The 16935-nt window shown below is 36.2% G+C and overlaps 1 protein-coding gene and 1 long non-coding RNA gene across 2 annotated transcripts; both read right to left on the bottom strand.

Annotated features, from left to right (window-relative positions):
* Window positions 1-644: 644 nt before the first annotated feature.
* Window positions 645-11387, bottom strand: LOC140745830 (uncharacterized). The gene is made up of 7 exons (XM_073077749.1): window positions 11332-11387; window positions 8879-9004; window positions 8058-8273; window positions 6559-7703; window positions 2778-2877; window positions 2214-2287; window positions 645-1485 (listed from the first exon to the last, which is right to left on the bottom strand). The coding sequence occupies exons 1-7, from the start codon at window positions 11356-11358 to the stop codon at window positions 1416-1418; spliced, it is 1758 nt and encodes a 585-aa protein (XP_072933850.1). The 5' UTR covers window positions 11359-11387; the 3' UTR covers window positions 645-1415.
* A 4701-nt stretch (window positions 11388-16088) lies between these two features.
* LOC140745714 (uncharacterized) lies at window positions 16089-16935 on the bottom strand. Its single transcript, XR_012102696.1, has 2 exons — window positions 16456-16935; window positions 16089-16227 (listed from the first exon to the last, which is right to left on the bottom strand). It is a non-coding gene; the product is annotated as an uncharacterized LOC140745714 (long non-coding RNA).

Here is a 16935-nt window from a genome sequence, read left to right as displayed (position 1 = left end):
ATATTACTTCTTAACGCGAGCGAAGCCGCGGGCAAAAGGTCGTTAGTATATAAATCGCAATTCTTCGAACTTTTAACTTTCAACTTGGAATATACTAAGTGTAAGTTGAGAACATACCAGATCAATCCAGGTTGTTTAGTAGTATTTTATTCATATCCATTATTCATATATCTTTTATATATATGTACATAAATATCAATAAAAGCTTCTTAATAAACAATATGATTTTTGTACGATCCAGCTCGAAAATCAGACTGAATTTGTAGGCGTGCGGGCACGGCCACGCAATCCTAAGGGGATGTACCCACACAGGGATGGGCCCACACGGAACGTCTGTTCTCGCTGAATGAAAGCAATGCTTGACGACTGGTCGCACGAAGCGACATTGACAAGACAACTCTGGTGGAATATTTACATCTACCCACATAAAGTTGACAAGGATTGAACATGATCGTTGTAATGATAGCATATTTATATATATAATTATATATATATTAACATATATTAGCTTAGGTATAAAAAAATACTTTTTGACTCCAGATGAAGTCAAGAGGAATAGATTATGTTTGTGACTTTGTGTAAAAAGAAAAAAAGATTTTATATTAATTCGTGAATATTTTTATTTGTTCTTATTATTGAAATAAATAATATTGAAGACCAGGCGTAAGGGCTTAAGTAACAAGGAATTTTACTGCTCAAACCTTAAAGCATTTCAGAAATTTATATGTTTAAAGGAAGAAATAAATAATTAGTATAATAAAAATCAATATGAGAAGAAGAAAGACAACGCAGATATTTTTTTCAAATATATAAAAATAATATGAAATTATCAAGGATATTGACTAAGTAAATAAAAATCTATCGTGAATAATTGGTACATAATAAAAAAATATCAAAAAAGTTACAACCAAATTAATAATTACTGAAACCATATTATAATATAAAGCATTTAACTTTATCGAACCAATGAAGTATATTACAAAAACGTAATCAATATATAAAAAGAAATCAGTTCAGTATCTTTTGAAATAGAAATCAGTTTAGTAAATAATATTTCTAAAATAACTATTTAAATACAATTTTGATTAGTAGCACTTTTTCTTTTAAATTAGATCAAAGAGCCTCTTCGAATTCAGGAAACTTTGTTAAAATCGAAACAAAACGTTGAAATACATACTCAAACAAATTCAGAAAAATAGCAGCGATTTGTTCCATATGCATGTTATTTTGAAATACATTAAGTAGGTACATATTGACACAAGTTATTTTTAATTCAATTCGGAAAATAATGTATCATTGGTCTTATATCATAAGGTGTTCGTAGGAAAACGTAGGAAATAATCATAATAGGTCTTTCATAACTTAAGGTGTACGAAAATCGAAGGTAGTGTCCTTGGTTTAAATATGTTCCTAGTTTACTGTTCTTGAGCTAGCACCAAATGTCCTGATCGGTCCAAAGTGAAGATGGGTCGCACACGACGACTTCTGTAAGTAAAATAAACAATTAATTAAAAATGCGCTGTGAAAATTAAAAGAGTCTCCCTAACTACGGATCAATAGATAAAGCGAAAAACGCCAAATATTCCAATTTCTCCATAACGAAACACCTTGAACTGGTGGTAGTTGTATTGACATTCAAAAAGTGCTCTGTAAAGAACCTATTTTGTATTAAAAAAAATGATTTGATTTTGATTTGAAAATTTTGATTTGAAATTTCTTGCATGGAATCCCGCTGTTAATTGTATTTTTATTTTTAGTATTTGTTACAATAACCATAGTAATACATACTGCAAAGGTTTATATTAAGTACTATGTTATACAAACTTTTAGCAATTAGTAAATAAATAGATATTGTGTATATTTTTTGCTGAATACTTGCGCGATTGCTTCGATTTATATGAGCTCTGGAGTTTGTACTAAAACTTTTTGCGAGCTGCACTCACATCTTTTACTGCTTTTTTCAACAAGGCATAGACACCTATTACCTATTACCTTATGCTATTAACAGGCGATAATATAATATTTAAACAAAACAAAAAAAAATAACTAATGAGACACGTGGCCATAGACATTGTGACTATTTATTACGGTTTTAGAGATAGATTTCTGTGATTGTCTGCCTTCCAATGTAGGCTTTGTAATAGTGTTCCGTTTTTACTCTTTTAGCACGGTTGGGCGGTTTTGGCAAATAGTCAAAATGTTAACATACATACCTCAATTTGGCACTCTTTCTTGAACCAGTAGCCACAGCCGTGGCCTGAGCTACCGCAGGACCATCTTCTGCCTGCTAAAGTAAATACACGCGTAGTAATAAAAAATATTAATTTCGAAAATCTAAACAAAAAAATCGTAAATAAATATAATTTTAAGAAACATTAACATCTGTAATTTAAGCCCAAATAGAATTAAAGTCTACAGACAGGCTACAGATGTATTTCTACCTCTGAGGAATAAAATTAAAGGCCTCATTTAACTATATAGATTCCTATTGTGATTTGGTTTGAACGGTAGGGAGTAATACATATCGGTTCTAGATTAGTCCTCAGGTATAGCAACGCATATTATGTGATCAACCTCAGACAGGACTATAATCTTATTAGCGGTTGATTACAGGTGTTCATGGGCGACAGTAACCACTTACCAACAGGTGGACAACATGGTCGTTTGCTACTTTCAAGTTATACAAACACACCGCAAAGCTTGACACGGCTGTATAGGTACGGTCCCTCTGGAACCACGAAGGGTTCTACCACCTTTATTTTTTTATTCTAACATACCTCTTCTTGGGGTGCATCCGTGGTGGTATAACCTGGATTGAAAGCTTGGGGTCTGGAAGTAACTGGAGCTCCATATTGCGCGAACACTCTAGGCTGAGTCCTGAACAAAAAAAAATCATAAATAAACTTGAAACCTGATACTACTCCTACTTGAAGGACCCCTTTGTCCCATTCTGGGCACGGGTCTTTTCTCAGAGTGAGAAAGACCACAGTCCACCTTGCCCAAGTGTGGATTGGTAGACTTAACACAACTTTGAGATGCTTTTTACACGCTTTTTATTAGCTTCACCTGTATGTTTGTATGTTTGTTTGTATGTTTGTTTGTATGTTTGTAACCGACTTCTTTGGGCGCGATTTTGACCCACTTTAAACGGCCAGATTTCGTTCAAACTTTGTATATTTATTTTACAATAGATACTATTTACTGTTCCTTAATTGATTCCTAGATTCATTTAGATTTTCTACTTTTTAGTTAATTTTATCATAAAAGCGTGTTTTTTAGTTTTTTGAACTATATTTATTTTTATAGAACTCAAAGGGATGGGTTCCTTCACGGTGTTTTCTTTTACCGTTATAATAAATGATATTATGACAGCAAACTATCGTGAGGAATCGCTATGAAAGTTTGCAACAAAGTTCTCAATATTGTGTGAAGTCTACTAATCTGCACTTGGCCAGCGTGGTGGGCTATGGCTTAGATACTATCAATTAATATCCATACTATCGATAAATCGTCCAACATTTAATTTCAATCTTTTTTTTTTTAAACGCTTTCTACACTCACAGCCCCACACTAGGATTCCCTGTATCGTGGGTGCCATGGACACACACATAGACAAATACACAAACACCCAGACCCAGAAACAGAAATCTAAATTCATCATTTAGATATCCGTCGGGCCGGGGATCGAACCCGGGACCCTCTGCGTGTCAGACCGGTATGGTGACCGCTCCGCCACGCGGGTCGTCAATTTAAAGATATTCGTATCAATAGAATATGTCTTTAGTTATCTTTTCGAGTAATTATTGATTTATTATTAGTACTAACTGACCCGGCAAACTTTGTACCGCCTCAAAAACTATTTATCAAATATATATCATATAAAATATAGCCTATGTTACTGATGGATAATGTAGCTTTCGAATAGTGAAAGAATTTTTAAAATCGGTCCAGTAATTTTTGAGCCTATTCATTACAATCAAACAAAGTTTTCCTCTTTATAATATTAGTATAGATTACACGAGGAGGAAATTATCCAAAATCTGTTAATATCATTACTATAATAATATACTACTATAGCACTTATACTGGTTGCCTACCAATACAATACGCACTTGGCCAGCGCGGTGGACTATGGCCTAATCCTTCTCATTCCGAGAGGAGACCCATTCCGTGCCCAGCAGTGGGACAGTAATGGGTTGATGATGATGATAGCACTTATAAAGTTTTTACTGTAATCCTCTTTGCAATGGAAAAATGTCCTTCGAAGCACGAAACTTTACGAAAAATTAGGTACCACCTGCTTACTCACCCATTCAAAGACTTGCTTAACATCGCGAATCGTTTGCAATAAAACGTGCCACAATACCATTAGAGCTTCAACGAAACTAAAAGACTAACTGGGTTGAATGCTAACTCATTTCTTATATTTATTACCTAAGTTTTATTCAGGACAGGGCCGGATTTAGGACAAACGGGCCACTATCCCGTACAAGATAGGGCCCTTACAAATGAAGCCCCCACAAAAAAGAGGCCCTAGAGTAGAGAAAAAATATCCAAATTTCAATAGGTATAAGTATAGTATAAGATAACTTATAAGTGTGTTCCAATTCCAAACAATATTAAAGTAATTTTTTGATTGAATATGTCGTATTTTTTTAAGATTTTACGAAAGACAATTTGTTCTTTTAATTCGAAAAAAAGTAGGGGGCCCGTACTTTTTTTACCCAGTTGCAACAAGGCTTCCACGCTCCCAAATCCGGGCCTGATTTGAGGACAAATGAAAGTGGTTTCAAAGTGAAATTCTGTCTAGATTTTCTAATTCTCCCTGAGGTTTTCTTGTTAATGTCACCTGTTATTTTACAAGAACAGTTTTAGTAGATCCGAATTAGGGGCGACCTTAGACTAAACGTTTATAGATGCACCTTATTTTATATCCAATATAACATGTTAAAAAATATATTGCGATTGGGTTGGCTAAAATATTCGAGACAGAGTACTGGCCAAGTGCGATTCGAACTCGCTCACGGTGGGTTCCGTACCACCAAATTTTCATATACTTTTTATTTTTAGTATTTGTGATCATAGCAGCAATAGAAGGTAATGCTTTATGACATTTTGTCTACCTATTACAGTTAAATTATTTTCAAATTAGTATCAGAATGTTTGAAAAATATTTATTTTACAAACACATACTTTTTTATGGTCTTAACAATGAGCCATTTCCTTTAGTTCAGTTTCAACTATTACTTTGCAGAGTTTGATCCTTATAAGCGACACTATCACGTTATCTGATAGTGTCACTTCTGAATTATTTTTTTTCATTCTCATTTTCCATTATTTAATAAATGATAGTTTTTTACCGAACCTACTTACGATATGTTTCTAACATACTAACTTTGATATAAAGGTTTTGTAAGTTTCATCCTTCGATAGATCGAAGGTTTCATCCATTAAACGTTTGAAGGTCGTCCCTAATTTGGATCTTAGATCTTGTTTCGAGTTTGTAGTTAGACTGAACTACGTTAAACTAAAGTTTTCAAGGGTAGCTGTGATACCCCAAATAGGGAGTCCTATTGGGGTCGTACCTAATGTAAGATATGTGTTATATTCGCAAACTATAAGTTTACCTAATGGTAAGTAAGGTTATTTAATAGTTACCAAACAAAATATAAGAAAATCGGTCGATAAGCAAAAGAGAATAATTGGTAGGTGCGAGTCCAACTTACACACAGAGGGTTCTGTACCACCAAATGTTCATTTATTTTTATTTTTAGTGTTTGATGTCATAGCACCCTTAGAAGTAATTGCAATGAGAATTTGAATTCTCGTAAACAATAATTGCGATGAGGAGCTATTGCTACTAACGTGAATATCAGCTGCGAGTGGATTTATATCCATCCATCGATAATTTATTTTAGCAACAGTTCTAGGGTAACCCAGTATCCAAGACAAACCTACATAGGGTTTATATGGATATTATTCAATTGCAAACCAATGTATATTTTTATGGTATTAAATAAATAAAAAAAACATTAAAAAAAATGTCCGCCTATTAGGGTTAAATAGAACAAGCAAAAAATAAATAATAGTTGAAAAAACTAAAACAACACGCTTTTATTGCTAATCGAACTAAAAACTAGAAAATATTTTTAATGACAAAGAGTTTAAGAGTAAAAAGTTTCAATTCAGAGTAAAAAGCGTGGGGTGCTTGATATTTTAAATGTCACAATAATTCTATTGGCAATTATCTGTGAGAAAAAATTCAAATGTATATGTATTACGGTTAGAGATATAACTCTGCGACAGACAACTAGATAGCGTGGGCTTAGTATTAAAGTTTTACCCTTGGGTACGGAACCCTAAAAAGGCTCTTAACTACTCATATGTTGTTGTTACATAAAGTTACGCTTCAATTACGTGCACAGTACCAATCTAACACATTACAGTTAAATTTATGTCACGTATTGCAATGCAAACAATGCCATTGTAGCTATTATCAATTCAGATCACATATTGATGCGTCAATCTTTTTTATATTCAATCGGTATTGCTACTGACCTTGCTCCGAATGCCGTAGAGACTGCAGTTGCTCGCGATCCGTCCTGTTCATCTTCTGGATCTTCTTGGTCCTTTTGATCCTGGTCTATGCCATTCCCTTGTTGGTTAATATCTAAACCACTTTGAAGGGAATCCTGGCCTTGGTTTTGTTGAGCGATCTGCACTTGGTTGGGATCAGCGAATTGTTGTGGGTAAAGCTGATTCTGGTAGTACTGATTCCAGTCCTGAGCTGCGTAGTTAACCAGTTGAGGTTGAGCGAACACTTGTTCTTGGGGTTGGTACTGATTAGGAACTGGTTGAGGGAATTGTTGGTAAACTGATGGTTGGTAATTCGGTTGGTAAACGAATTGCGGTTGTTGTGGTTGTGGTTGTGCTTGAGCCTGGTCATCGTCGTTGGTTTCAACATCCTCACTCTCTGGTTGAGGCTGGATCGGTTGAGCGTATGGATTCGGTTGTAATTGGTTCGATGTTTGCGGTGGCAGTACTACTGGTTGGAACTGTGGGTATGCTTGAGCCTGAGGCTGAATCACCGGTTGATACTGATTGGGCTGGTATTGTGTTAACGGTTCCTGTGGGACCACATACGCTGGCTGTTCTTGGCCTCTCGCGATTATGATACCTGGGTTTTGGTTAAAGGCAGGTTGTGGCTGCGGTGCAGCTTGCGCTTGTGTCAAAAGTTGCTGTTGAGCTAATACAGAAGGTAAAGCAGCAAAATGAGCCGGTCCGTCATACCCTTCGGCCTTCTGTACTTCTGGTTCTTGACGAATCGGTTGGTAATACAAAGGTGCCCTAAGCTGTCCTAGTTGTATGAACTGGGGCTGTATTTTGAATTGAGTCAGAGGAGTCAAGAATAATTCAGGTGGGTACTCTTGAATATTCTGTTTAGTCACTTCAACAGAAACCTTTTGTTTTTGGGTATCAGTGTCTTTGCTGTCATCGTAATCCTCTCCTTCGTTTAAGTCCAAAGGTTCAGTTGATGTTTCGGTCTTGAATTCAGGTTTCTGTGTGGTGGTAGTTGTTGCTTGGGGAACAAATTGCCTTGGGGGTTGTGGGTTTGGCAATCCATTCGCTCTTGCGTTACCTCGTTCGGCTTCGAACTGCCTCTGTCGAGCGAATTCTCGTTGCTTTGCCAGTTGTTGTTGGTACTGAAACATAAACTTACTTTTACTATAATTAATTGGAAGAAATGAACTCGAATTGTACAATAAATCACTAAGTAGTTATTTATCTCTCAAAGACACCATGGGTTAGTAAACCCCTGTCGCTAAAAGAAGCGTTTTATTCCTACATAGATGAAAAAATAATCTCTAGTTTGTTCTTTGTTTCTAAAATTACACTTAATCTTGAGTGTTATTAGTTATGATTAACCAGCCATCTAGCCAGCTATTTAACGATCATCCTTAACCTTTTAGTTAATCATGGAGGTCGTTTAAATCTTAAATAACATAAGTATCAATGTATAAGTAAAAACTGTCTGGAGTAGAAATTCTGTGCCTTACCTGTATCTGTTGCTGCTGTTGATCCAAGTTCCTGATGTCAGCTTGGTAGTTTGGACCGGAGTATTGCTGTCCATTGATGGGCGAGATCTGGAAGATGGGCTGCTGTTCCACGGTGGGCAGGCCTTGGACCGACACATCGACACCTGAGTCGAAATCTTGAGGGGGCAGCGGCCCACGAGATTGTACTGGTGGAAGGTACTCTTGTTTTTGAGGATTCTGTGGAAACTATCGAAGGTTTATTAACTACTTAGTGACATGGGAATAATTGTTGTGACATTTTAAGCAAAATCGAATGATAATAACTGTTTTGTGAAAGTGTTATTTCGTTAGGGATGACTTGAGAGTAATTAAAATCTTATATCCGACGGCACATGGTAATGCTGTTCGAGCTTATTATGTGTATCATTCTTTGGCACGACGTGCAGCCCAATTGGCTTGATTTTAATATATGAAATGTCTTTGAATTGTGTGTGTGTGACATCGACTATTCTGTCTTTACTCTAAGGGCACGGCATGGTCTCTAACGTAACAGGGACCCCGAAAATCTAATAATTCCAATAAATTCGCTTACATTTACATTTCTACATTAAATATAGGTCATTCGCCAATCTCGATTATTATTGACTTTCTAGGTGGTCGGGTATATATTTTTTCTTAAATTAATTTAATTTTTTTCTTCAAACATTTACTTGAAACTTTGCTTGCGCATCCATACAATAAACGCAGGTACAGTCGCGCTCACAATCTTTTAACTAAAACTAAAATCCGAAGAACACTAAAAAAGCATACATAATTGGCAACATATTTTAATTAAGCCTCACCTGTGCCGGCACTCTAGCAGGTAATTCGAAGGAGGGCCCGTTAGGCCTCCAACCAGCTGGTGGGTAGGGCGCTGGTGGCTCCCCCACCGCTCCGCTCAACAGCAGGGATACGACGATTAACAGTTCCTGGAACAACGCATTTTTAAATCATCATCATCGTCAACAACAACCCATACTGTCCCGCTGGTGGGCACGGGTCTCCTCTCAGAGTGAGAAGGTGTAGGCCATAGAAAAATCAGAGGTGCGTGCCTGGGACTTGAACCTCGAACTCCTCAATTAAGAGGCCGCTTTACAACCATGCTAACTTGACCTAGTTTATCACTCCTAATTTATCACTGATTTTTGTATCACAAAAGTAAAACCCACATAAAGTTAATACCTGTGGTCATAACTTTGTAATCAGACTGACTTTACATGAACTCATGTATTGTGCAGCAGTTTGACGACCCGCGTGGCGGAGCGGTCACCATACCGGTCTGACGCGCAAAGGGTCCCGGATTCGATCCCCGGCCAGACAGATATCTAATGGATGAATTTCTGTTTCTGGGTCTGGGTGTTTGTGTATTCGTAGGTATATGTGTGACAGTGGCACCCACGACACAGGGAATCTAAGTGTGGGTTGAGAGTGTAGAAAGCGTTGTAGTAATAGCCTTGTAGTTGAAACTCCGCTTGTTAATATCCAAGGGTTCCAAGTTCGAATCTATACACATTTGCTTTTACGGTAAAGATAAACATCGTGAGGGAACCTACACCGCTGGGCACGGATCTCCTCTAAGAATAAGAAGGACTAGTCTAACTTTGAGAACAGTGTTTAATACATCTCAAATATTATTTCTTTTTGATGTTTTCCTGGGCTACTTTGAGACGCCTCTGATCACCTCGGAAGTATAAAATAAAAATGAATCAAAAAATAGCAAAACACTGACAACATCCTGAATCTATTCTTACGATTATCTATTCTGAACTAAAATCAGTTTTCGAAGCGATTTTTGGACACCCAATCCTACCGAACGCTCAATCTAATTCGGAACTAAACGTAGCCTGTAATTAAAACTCAGGCAGCTCGTAAATTGATTCCGGAATATTTCAAGCTGTTCAAAGGTTCACAGGCAATTTGAAATCGTGCAAAGCTATCAATCACGGAGCTCAAATGGTTTCTGACCAATTTAGATAGGTAAATGTTAGCTGCGTGTGCTATGTGATGTTTTATGTTGGAACACGATGATAAAAGTTATTCAACGCTTATTCCAAGTTCGAATCTATAAACATTTGTTTTAACTGTACAGATAAACATCGTGAGGGAACCTACACTACAGGGTAAGGGTCTCCTCTAATAATGAAAGGGGTTAGTCCACCGCACTGGCCAAGTACGGATTGGTAAACTTCAACTTTGAGAACTTTTTTAAATATATCTCAAGTATGATTTCTTTATGTTTTCCTGGACTTAGTTTGGAATGCCTTAGTGTTCGAAGCCGCGGCGATATGCCTCGGAGGTATAAAATAAAAATGAACGAAAAAACCACAGCAAAAAACTGGCAGACAATATCCTGAATGTTAATCTTTGGGCTATTCTGAACTAAAATCAGTTGTAAAAGTGATTTTTGCATACCCACTTCCACCTTTAGATGGGTAAATGTTAGCGGCATGTGCTATGTAATGTTGTTTTATATTGGAATACGATGATAAGAGTTATTCAATGCATATTTGGGTGTTTCTGTAAAGAATTTTGTTTATTTAAAAATAGTTAACTGATAGTCAGAAGCTGCCGCCCATAGACATCTGTAATCAGCCGTAGATGATATTGAAATCCTCGGTACGTTTCTACCCCTGGGGACTAAGTTAGAATGCCTCGTTAAGGCCATAGTCCATTGCATTAGCTATTTCTAGTTTTGTAAAACACCTATATATGTTACCTATATAAACCTTAATAAAATTCATATAAAATATATGAAAAACTTTTAAGGTTTTATTTTCGTCGTGAGCTTGTCGTACGAGGTTAAAGGAAGTGTCGATTAATTTCTAATTATGGTGTCAATTAATTTCTAATTCTTAATCTTAGATTTATGGTATAACTTTCAAATGATAGCATATCGGTCCCTTAGCCTAAATTCATTTTTAATATTATATTTTTTGTAAAATAACAAGAATACGGCCCTAAAAACAACGATTATCTTAAATATGAATTTAAAAATAATAAAATGTTATGAGTACATAATCATAACATTTTAAGATCTCAATTAAATTTTAATATATTAGGCTCTGCCACTAAATGACTTAATTATTAAAGATTTTTTTAGGCTTGAGCTGACGCTATTTTAATCTGATTTGTCTTAATATTAAATAAGAAAATTATTTTAGAACGAAAAATTAAACAGATGAATTATCACGCTTATCAATATCACACAACACCAAAATCACAACACACACAGGAGCACAATAAAACGTGTAATCACCTTCATTTTCGTCGACTTTCGCTTCATGTCCTGCGCGCGCACATCGTTTTTATAGACAATAGCTTTGATAATTGTCATTCGAACCGCGCACATTAACCGACCTTAGGTATGGACCCTAAAAACGGCATTGGAGTTTAAAATCAAGCAATTTTAAACTTTAATATAAAGACTGAAGAGAGTTATAGAGTTTTAGAGCTACAAAACGAACTTTGTCGTGATATAAGGTTTTTTGTACGATAGCACTATGACACATTTAAACACATTTTGGCATTCTGTTTCGTTACCCAATCCGTTAACAGTTGTGGCACGCGTTGCATGTCTGTTGTGTGTCTCTTTGATTTGTGACCAAAATTCTATTACGTCATTTTGGGTTTTTCGGTACGGTAGGTCAAGATAGAAGTTACTGAGATATCTGCCATGAGTGAAAATAAGAATTTAATTACTGATTAGTGATCATTTTAATGAATTTATTTAAGGAGCTTGAATACCGTCAGAACTTACCCTAAAAGTGCCGCCCGCACTAATATTTACGTCTTAGTAATTAAGTAAATCATCCCCCATCAGAGACAATCAGCTCAATAATCAAACAATCAGGTATTGCACACTCGAGCATGCTTAACCTAAGCGTTTCATGCCGGAGCTTCATATGCCCGAACTTCACATACTTGAGCTTCACATGCCCAAGCGTAGACGCTCGAGCTACACATGCTCAAGCTTCAGCGAGCGTCTTAAGCGTCAGAAGAGTAAAGTTATATAATACTGAAAAATACACTAAATTCACTCATAATGCTGAATTGTTCTCACAGGATCGGTATAACAGGAAAATCTTATATTACATTAATTTTATTTTCAATATCCATAAGTTATAAGTACATAGTGGGTTTAATTTTTCGCTACATTCGTAAATCGACACAGCGAATCCCAGTGCGTGAGTGTTGATAGCTTCATTATCAAAGCGTCAAATATTGTCTGGGTAACAGTACCTTCTCTGCAATTGTACAAAATTCACTTATAGAAGTAGTGTCATTAGTAACATTTGTAGTCGATATTTATGTTCAAACAACTGTCCGACCGTCCGATATCCGGTTCCGTTTCCGATATTTGCTGAACTTAAACACATCTGTCTTCAAAGGAGCGGTAACTTCGCAAATCGAACTCATAAAATGAGTTTCTACTGATGTTGTGGTTCGAGCACTCTAAGAATTATAGGAAGTTTTATGTATGCTCCTATTTTATGGTTATAGATTCAATTTATGAGTAGTTTCATCTACGTTGGTAGTAAACAGTGAGAATCTTTGTTTTATTTTTTAGCAGGTGGTAGAACCATCATAGTTTGAAGATGATAGAACACTTTGTGATTCGACTCCGGCGGTACCACCGCCACACCTATTACAACAGTGTTAAGCGCTGCTGTGTTCTGGTTTGAAGTGTAGTAAGGGAGACATATTTTTCCGAGGCGCTCCAGCTTAGTCCTCAGGGGTAGCGGCATATGTGGCCGACCTCAGGTAGGAGTATCTTATCCTATCTGGAGTTGATTAAAGATGTCCATGGATGGCAGTAACCACTTACTATCAGGTCGACTGCATGCTCGTCTGCTACTCCTATATTATAAAAAAAAAGTTCGACCGCAGTACCATCGACATCTATTTCTAGTGTGAAGCAGTTATTGCAGTTATGTGGATGCCGGTTTACTTACATATGTGGTGGCCATCATATCATCATCCTCAAGAGTGGCATCGCATTTGAGATTGACTTCGCTGGAGCCCATGTTCTTTATGATCTTGTTTCTATCCATGAGCGACAGTGACTATTTACCATCAGATGGACTGCCCGCTCGTTCCCTACGTCAATCTTATAAATAAAAATCGACTATGTTTTTATTTTAAAAAATCTAAATATTCGTTCGTATATATAATAATTCGTTCTTCGTTTCGCCGCGTTTCGGATCTTAGCAACTTTGGGCGCGGTCAGGAAATTAATAAGTAACCATTAGTGTTTTTTAGATCATAGATGACCCATTTTAGTTTATTAATGTAGGATTCTCTCCATTACTTTTAAATATTCCATTTATACTTCAATTTCAAATAACTGTCGTTTTAATTTAACTAAAATTCGACACTCAAATTCCCAAACAGATCACTTATTCCCAAATTGAAATTTAATTAACCTAGAATTAATAAGCGTAAGTAAGTTACCTAGTTACTCAATTTACATAGTTCTAGGAATTTTAGGGAGGTCAGATAAAATTAAATTCAACTTGTACTGGATTAGGGTTTCTAGAAAATGTGAGACCGGCGGAGTTTGCGATGTGGAATCATACTTTTTGTTTTGAAAATTACAAACTATCTAGATTGGCTACCATTTGTACTGTCGTAAAAAATTAAAAAGACCTCAACAGCAACGCTATCTGTCGAATTTAAAAGGTTCTATATTTTAAGCTAGAATCAACAATTTTTATTTACTTGTACAAAAAACAAGTTATATACATTAAATTTAAAGTAAGAAAAGTAATAAATAAATTTATTAAACAAAAAAAATAATTATTTACAAAAAAAGGTCTTTTTGATTTTTTACGACAGTACAAATGGTAAGCAAGCCTAGCTACTACTACTAGCTATTATATGAAGTATATAATAATTAATAATATGTTAAGGAATTTAAATCGTGTAAGTAAATATCTAGATTGGTAAATGCCAAACTTATATAGTTACACGACTTTGCTTGTTATCTGACTGCGGAGGGTAATGTATTTATATATTTTTGGTTTGTATTTATCTTATTTGGATTCGTGTAAATTGAATGAGTTTTGTATATTTTACATAGGCTATTTTTTGAGTGGTGGTTTTATAGTGATTCTCTAATTGGTCATATTTTATAAACATACAAAGTATGATACCAATCCTCCCTCGGATGAGGAGAAAAATCCGTGCTCGGCAGTAGGACACAAAAATAAATCATTTTCATATACTATGACCTTTTAATTTTTAATGTACCCAGTTTCTGGTTCTTAGATTTACTTCATAAAGTAGATTTTAATTATTTATAGACTACTTAGTTAGTCTTATTAATAATGTAGCTTACACAATTACAAAAATTAAATTATTTTGGATATAAATTCTACGTATAACTACGCTACTCTTCTCGAAAAATAGGCGTATCCGCTGAAAGCATGGTGTTCAAGCAATTTTGAGAACGCGGGGAATTTCGTAGGTTTTTTTATTACATTAAGGTAGCAAATGAGCTTGTAATCTCTCTAACGGTAAGTACCATGACATCCGTGACCAACCCCAAATAGGATTACATATGCCTACCTGGGGTCCGCCACGGATGCGCTGCTGTCCACTGCCCCTGAGGACTAAGCTGGAACGCCTCGCAAAAGTATGTCTCCATTGCCACATCCTTCAAACCAGAACAGCGGCATTAACACTGCTGTTATAAGACAGAAAAATATGTAACAGCGGTCCCTCCAGAGACGAATATAAAACTACCTTCTACTACCTTCAAAGAGTTACTGCAATATTTATTACTATTACAAAATACACTACGAACTAGTCGTAAAATAACGTGTAAAACAAAGAACTATGGAAAACAAGCAAGATAGCTGATAGCTCAGATCAGAAATCCTTCGGCTATAATTTACGACGCCCCACTGCCAAACGCCACGAAACGAATGCTTGAATAACCGCCAACTGAATTTAAATATCAGCATTTCGATTTTTCAAAAATATATATCATTTGTGGCAACTGTAACATTGGTTGATAAATATGAGCTGTTCGAAAACATTTGCTGAAAAACAATTTAAAATAACGTATTAAAATTGGATTTCTGTAAATTTTTAATTGTTTCGCGTTATTGGAATAACAAATAAGCATGCAGACCACCGGATTGTATCTAAATGGTCAATATTGTATAATCATTTATAATAAAAACATTGGTATTACATATTTATGCCATAACTGGTAATAAGTTGATCTGCATTCTGGTTTATGATTATTACATAACATACATTACATAATATTTTATACAAATTTCCAAGTAGGATAAGAGCCTTTTCTGAAATTTTACTATATCAGTTAGCCTGGTCACAGATAAGGATGGTATGGTGCACCGTGATAGTAACCGATACTATCGGATATCCGAAACTGTAACCAAATCCGATATATCTCAATGTCGGATAGAATCTTAATGAGACAAACTTTGAAAAATTGTAGCCAAACCGAGCGGATATACTCGTAGGTACTAGTCGCTATTCGTGCGCGCTAAGTTAGTCAGTTAACTACACCAATCTATCGGTTAACACGTTCCCTGCGGCACAGATTTTTCTGTACTTTCCATTACTGCGTTACGAGTTGTTTTAAACCTCGTCCTATATCCGACATTGTGGCGGCACGAGGCGTGTTAAATCCCACCGCCCGAAGGAGACTAAAATCCTTTTTTTGGCGCCAAATAAGACAAAATCGACGGCTTTTGTCTTGATTATTATTAACAATGAGTTGATTAACCTAAAACTGCCGCCGCCCTTGGTTAAATTCGTTACTTTAGATTCTATGGGTAAAATAAAATGTGGGTCTAATGCACCTCGGACCGCACTGAAAAATGGCAGGTTTCCATATAATTTAGTGATGGGAAAATAAATATCGATTTTATTTTATTGTTTTTATTTATCAACGTTATGGACAGAATGAATACAAAAAGGGGAAAAGTTATGGATGTTTTTCATTGAAACATTTCAGACAATAAGGTTTTTTGCAAACAGTGCATTCCGTGAGATTTTTTTTTGGTTTTTTTGTCTGCCTCACGACATGTCAAGAATGTGCGGAGTTTTTCGTAGCATCCGACACATCTCTTCTTCTTTGGACCCTTATCGAGATGATGTGCTTTCTTTGCAGTGGATTCTGAAAAGTAGGAGCGAGTAGATTAGGGTAAAGAGTAATCGGAATACTCGGTAACGATTTTGCCTACGTTTCCTATATCAATAATGTAGCTACTTAACTTTTGTTTGAACCATAACAGGAAACGTAATTATCTATAATGTAATTTCTTACTATACCTACGGATATACGCCTAGCCTGCCAAGTCTCACTACTGGACTTTCACCTAGACAGAGTATATTTGTGACTTACCTGTTTTTGAAATATCTTCCTGTATTCTGATTCTGGCTCAGATTTTTCAACCGGTTTTTCTTCATCTTCCTCCATGATCAACTTTTTCGGCAACGTTTCGACATGATAATTTTCAACATAAAGACAGCGGTCCTACTTCGTCGCTACGCAGCCTCGACTGCGTTGCACAACACTAACCACGTGAAGCTAGCGTGGGGTGCGGTACGAGGTGCGTGGGGAAACGAGGCGTTCCCAACCTCGTTCCGCACTGTGTTAGCATTATTATTTGTTCAGTGCGGTACGAGGTCTAACAAACCCGACATTAGGTTGGTGTACCATAGAACTAGGAATCAGTAGCACATCACAAACATATAGTTATCACTCTCCTACCCTGAACCAGACGGAAGTTATGCCTCTCGCACCACAGAGAAGTTAAAGTTTTTTCTTACCGCTATAACGACCAGACATGGACGAGGTGTTTTAAGCCGCGTTCCGCAGCTA

Source organism: Epargyreus clarus, unplaced genomic scaffold (assembly GCF_041222505.1).
Source record: "Epargyreus clarus isolate Ecla_fem2 unplaced genomic scaffold, WU_Ecla_fem_2.2 ptg000011l, whole genome shotgun sequence".
In the NCBI taxonomy this organism is placed as follows: Eukaryota; Metazoa; Arthropoda; class Insecta; order Lepidoptera; family Hesperiidae; genus Epargyreus; species Epargyreus clarus.
Note: the sequence above shows the minus strand (reverse complement) of the source record. Positions and strands in the feature narration are given on the sequence as shown.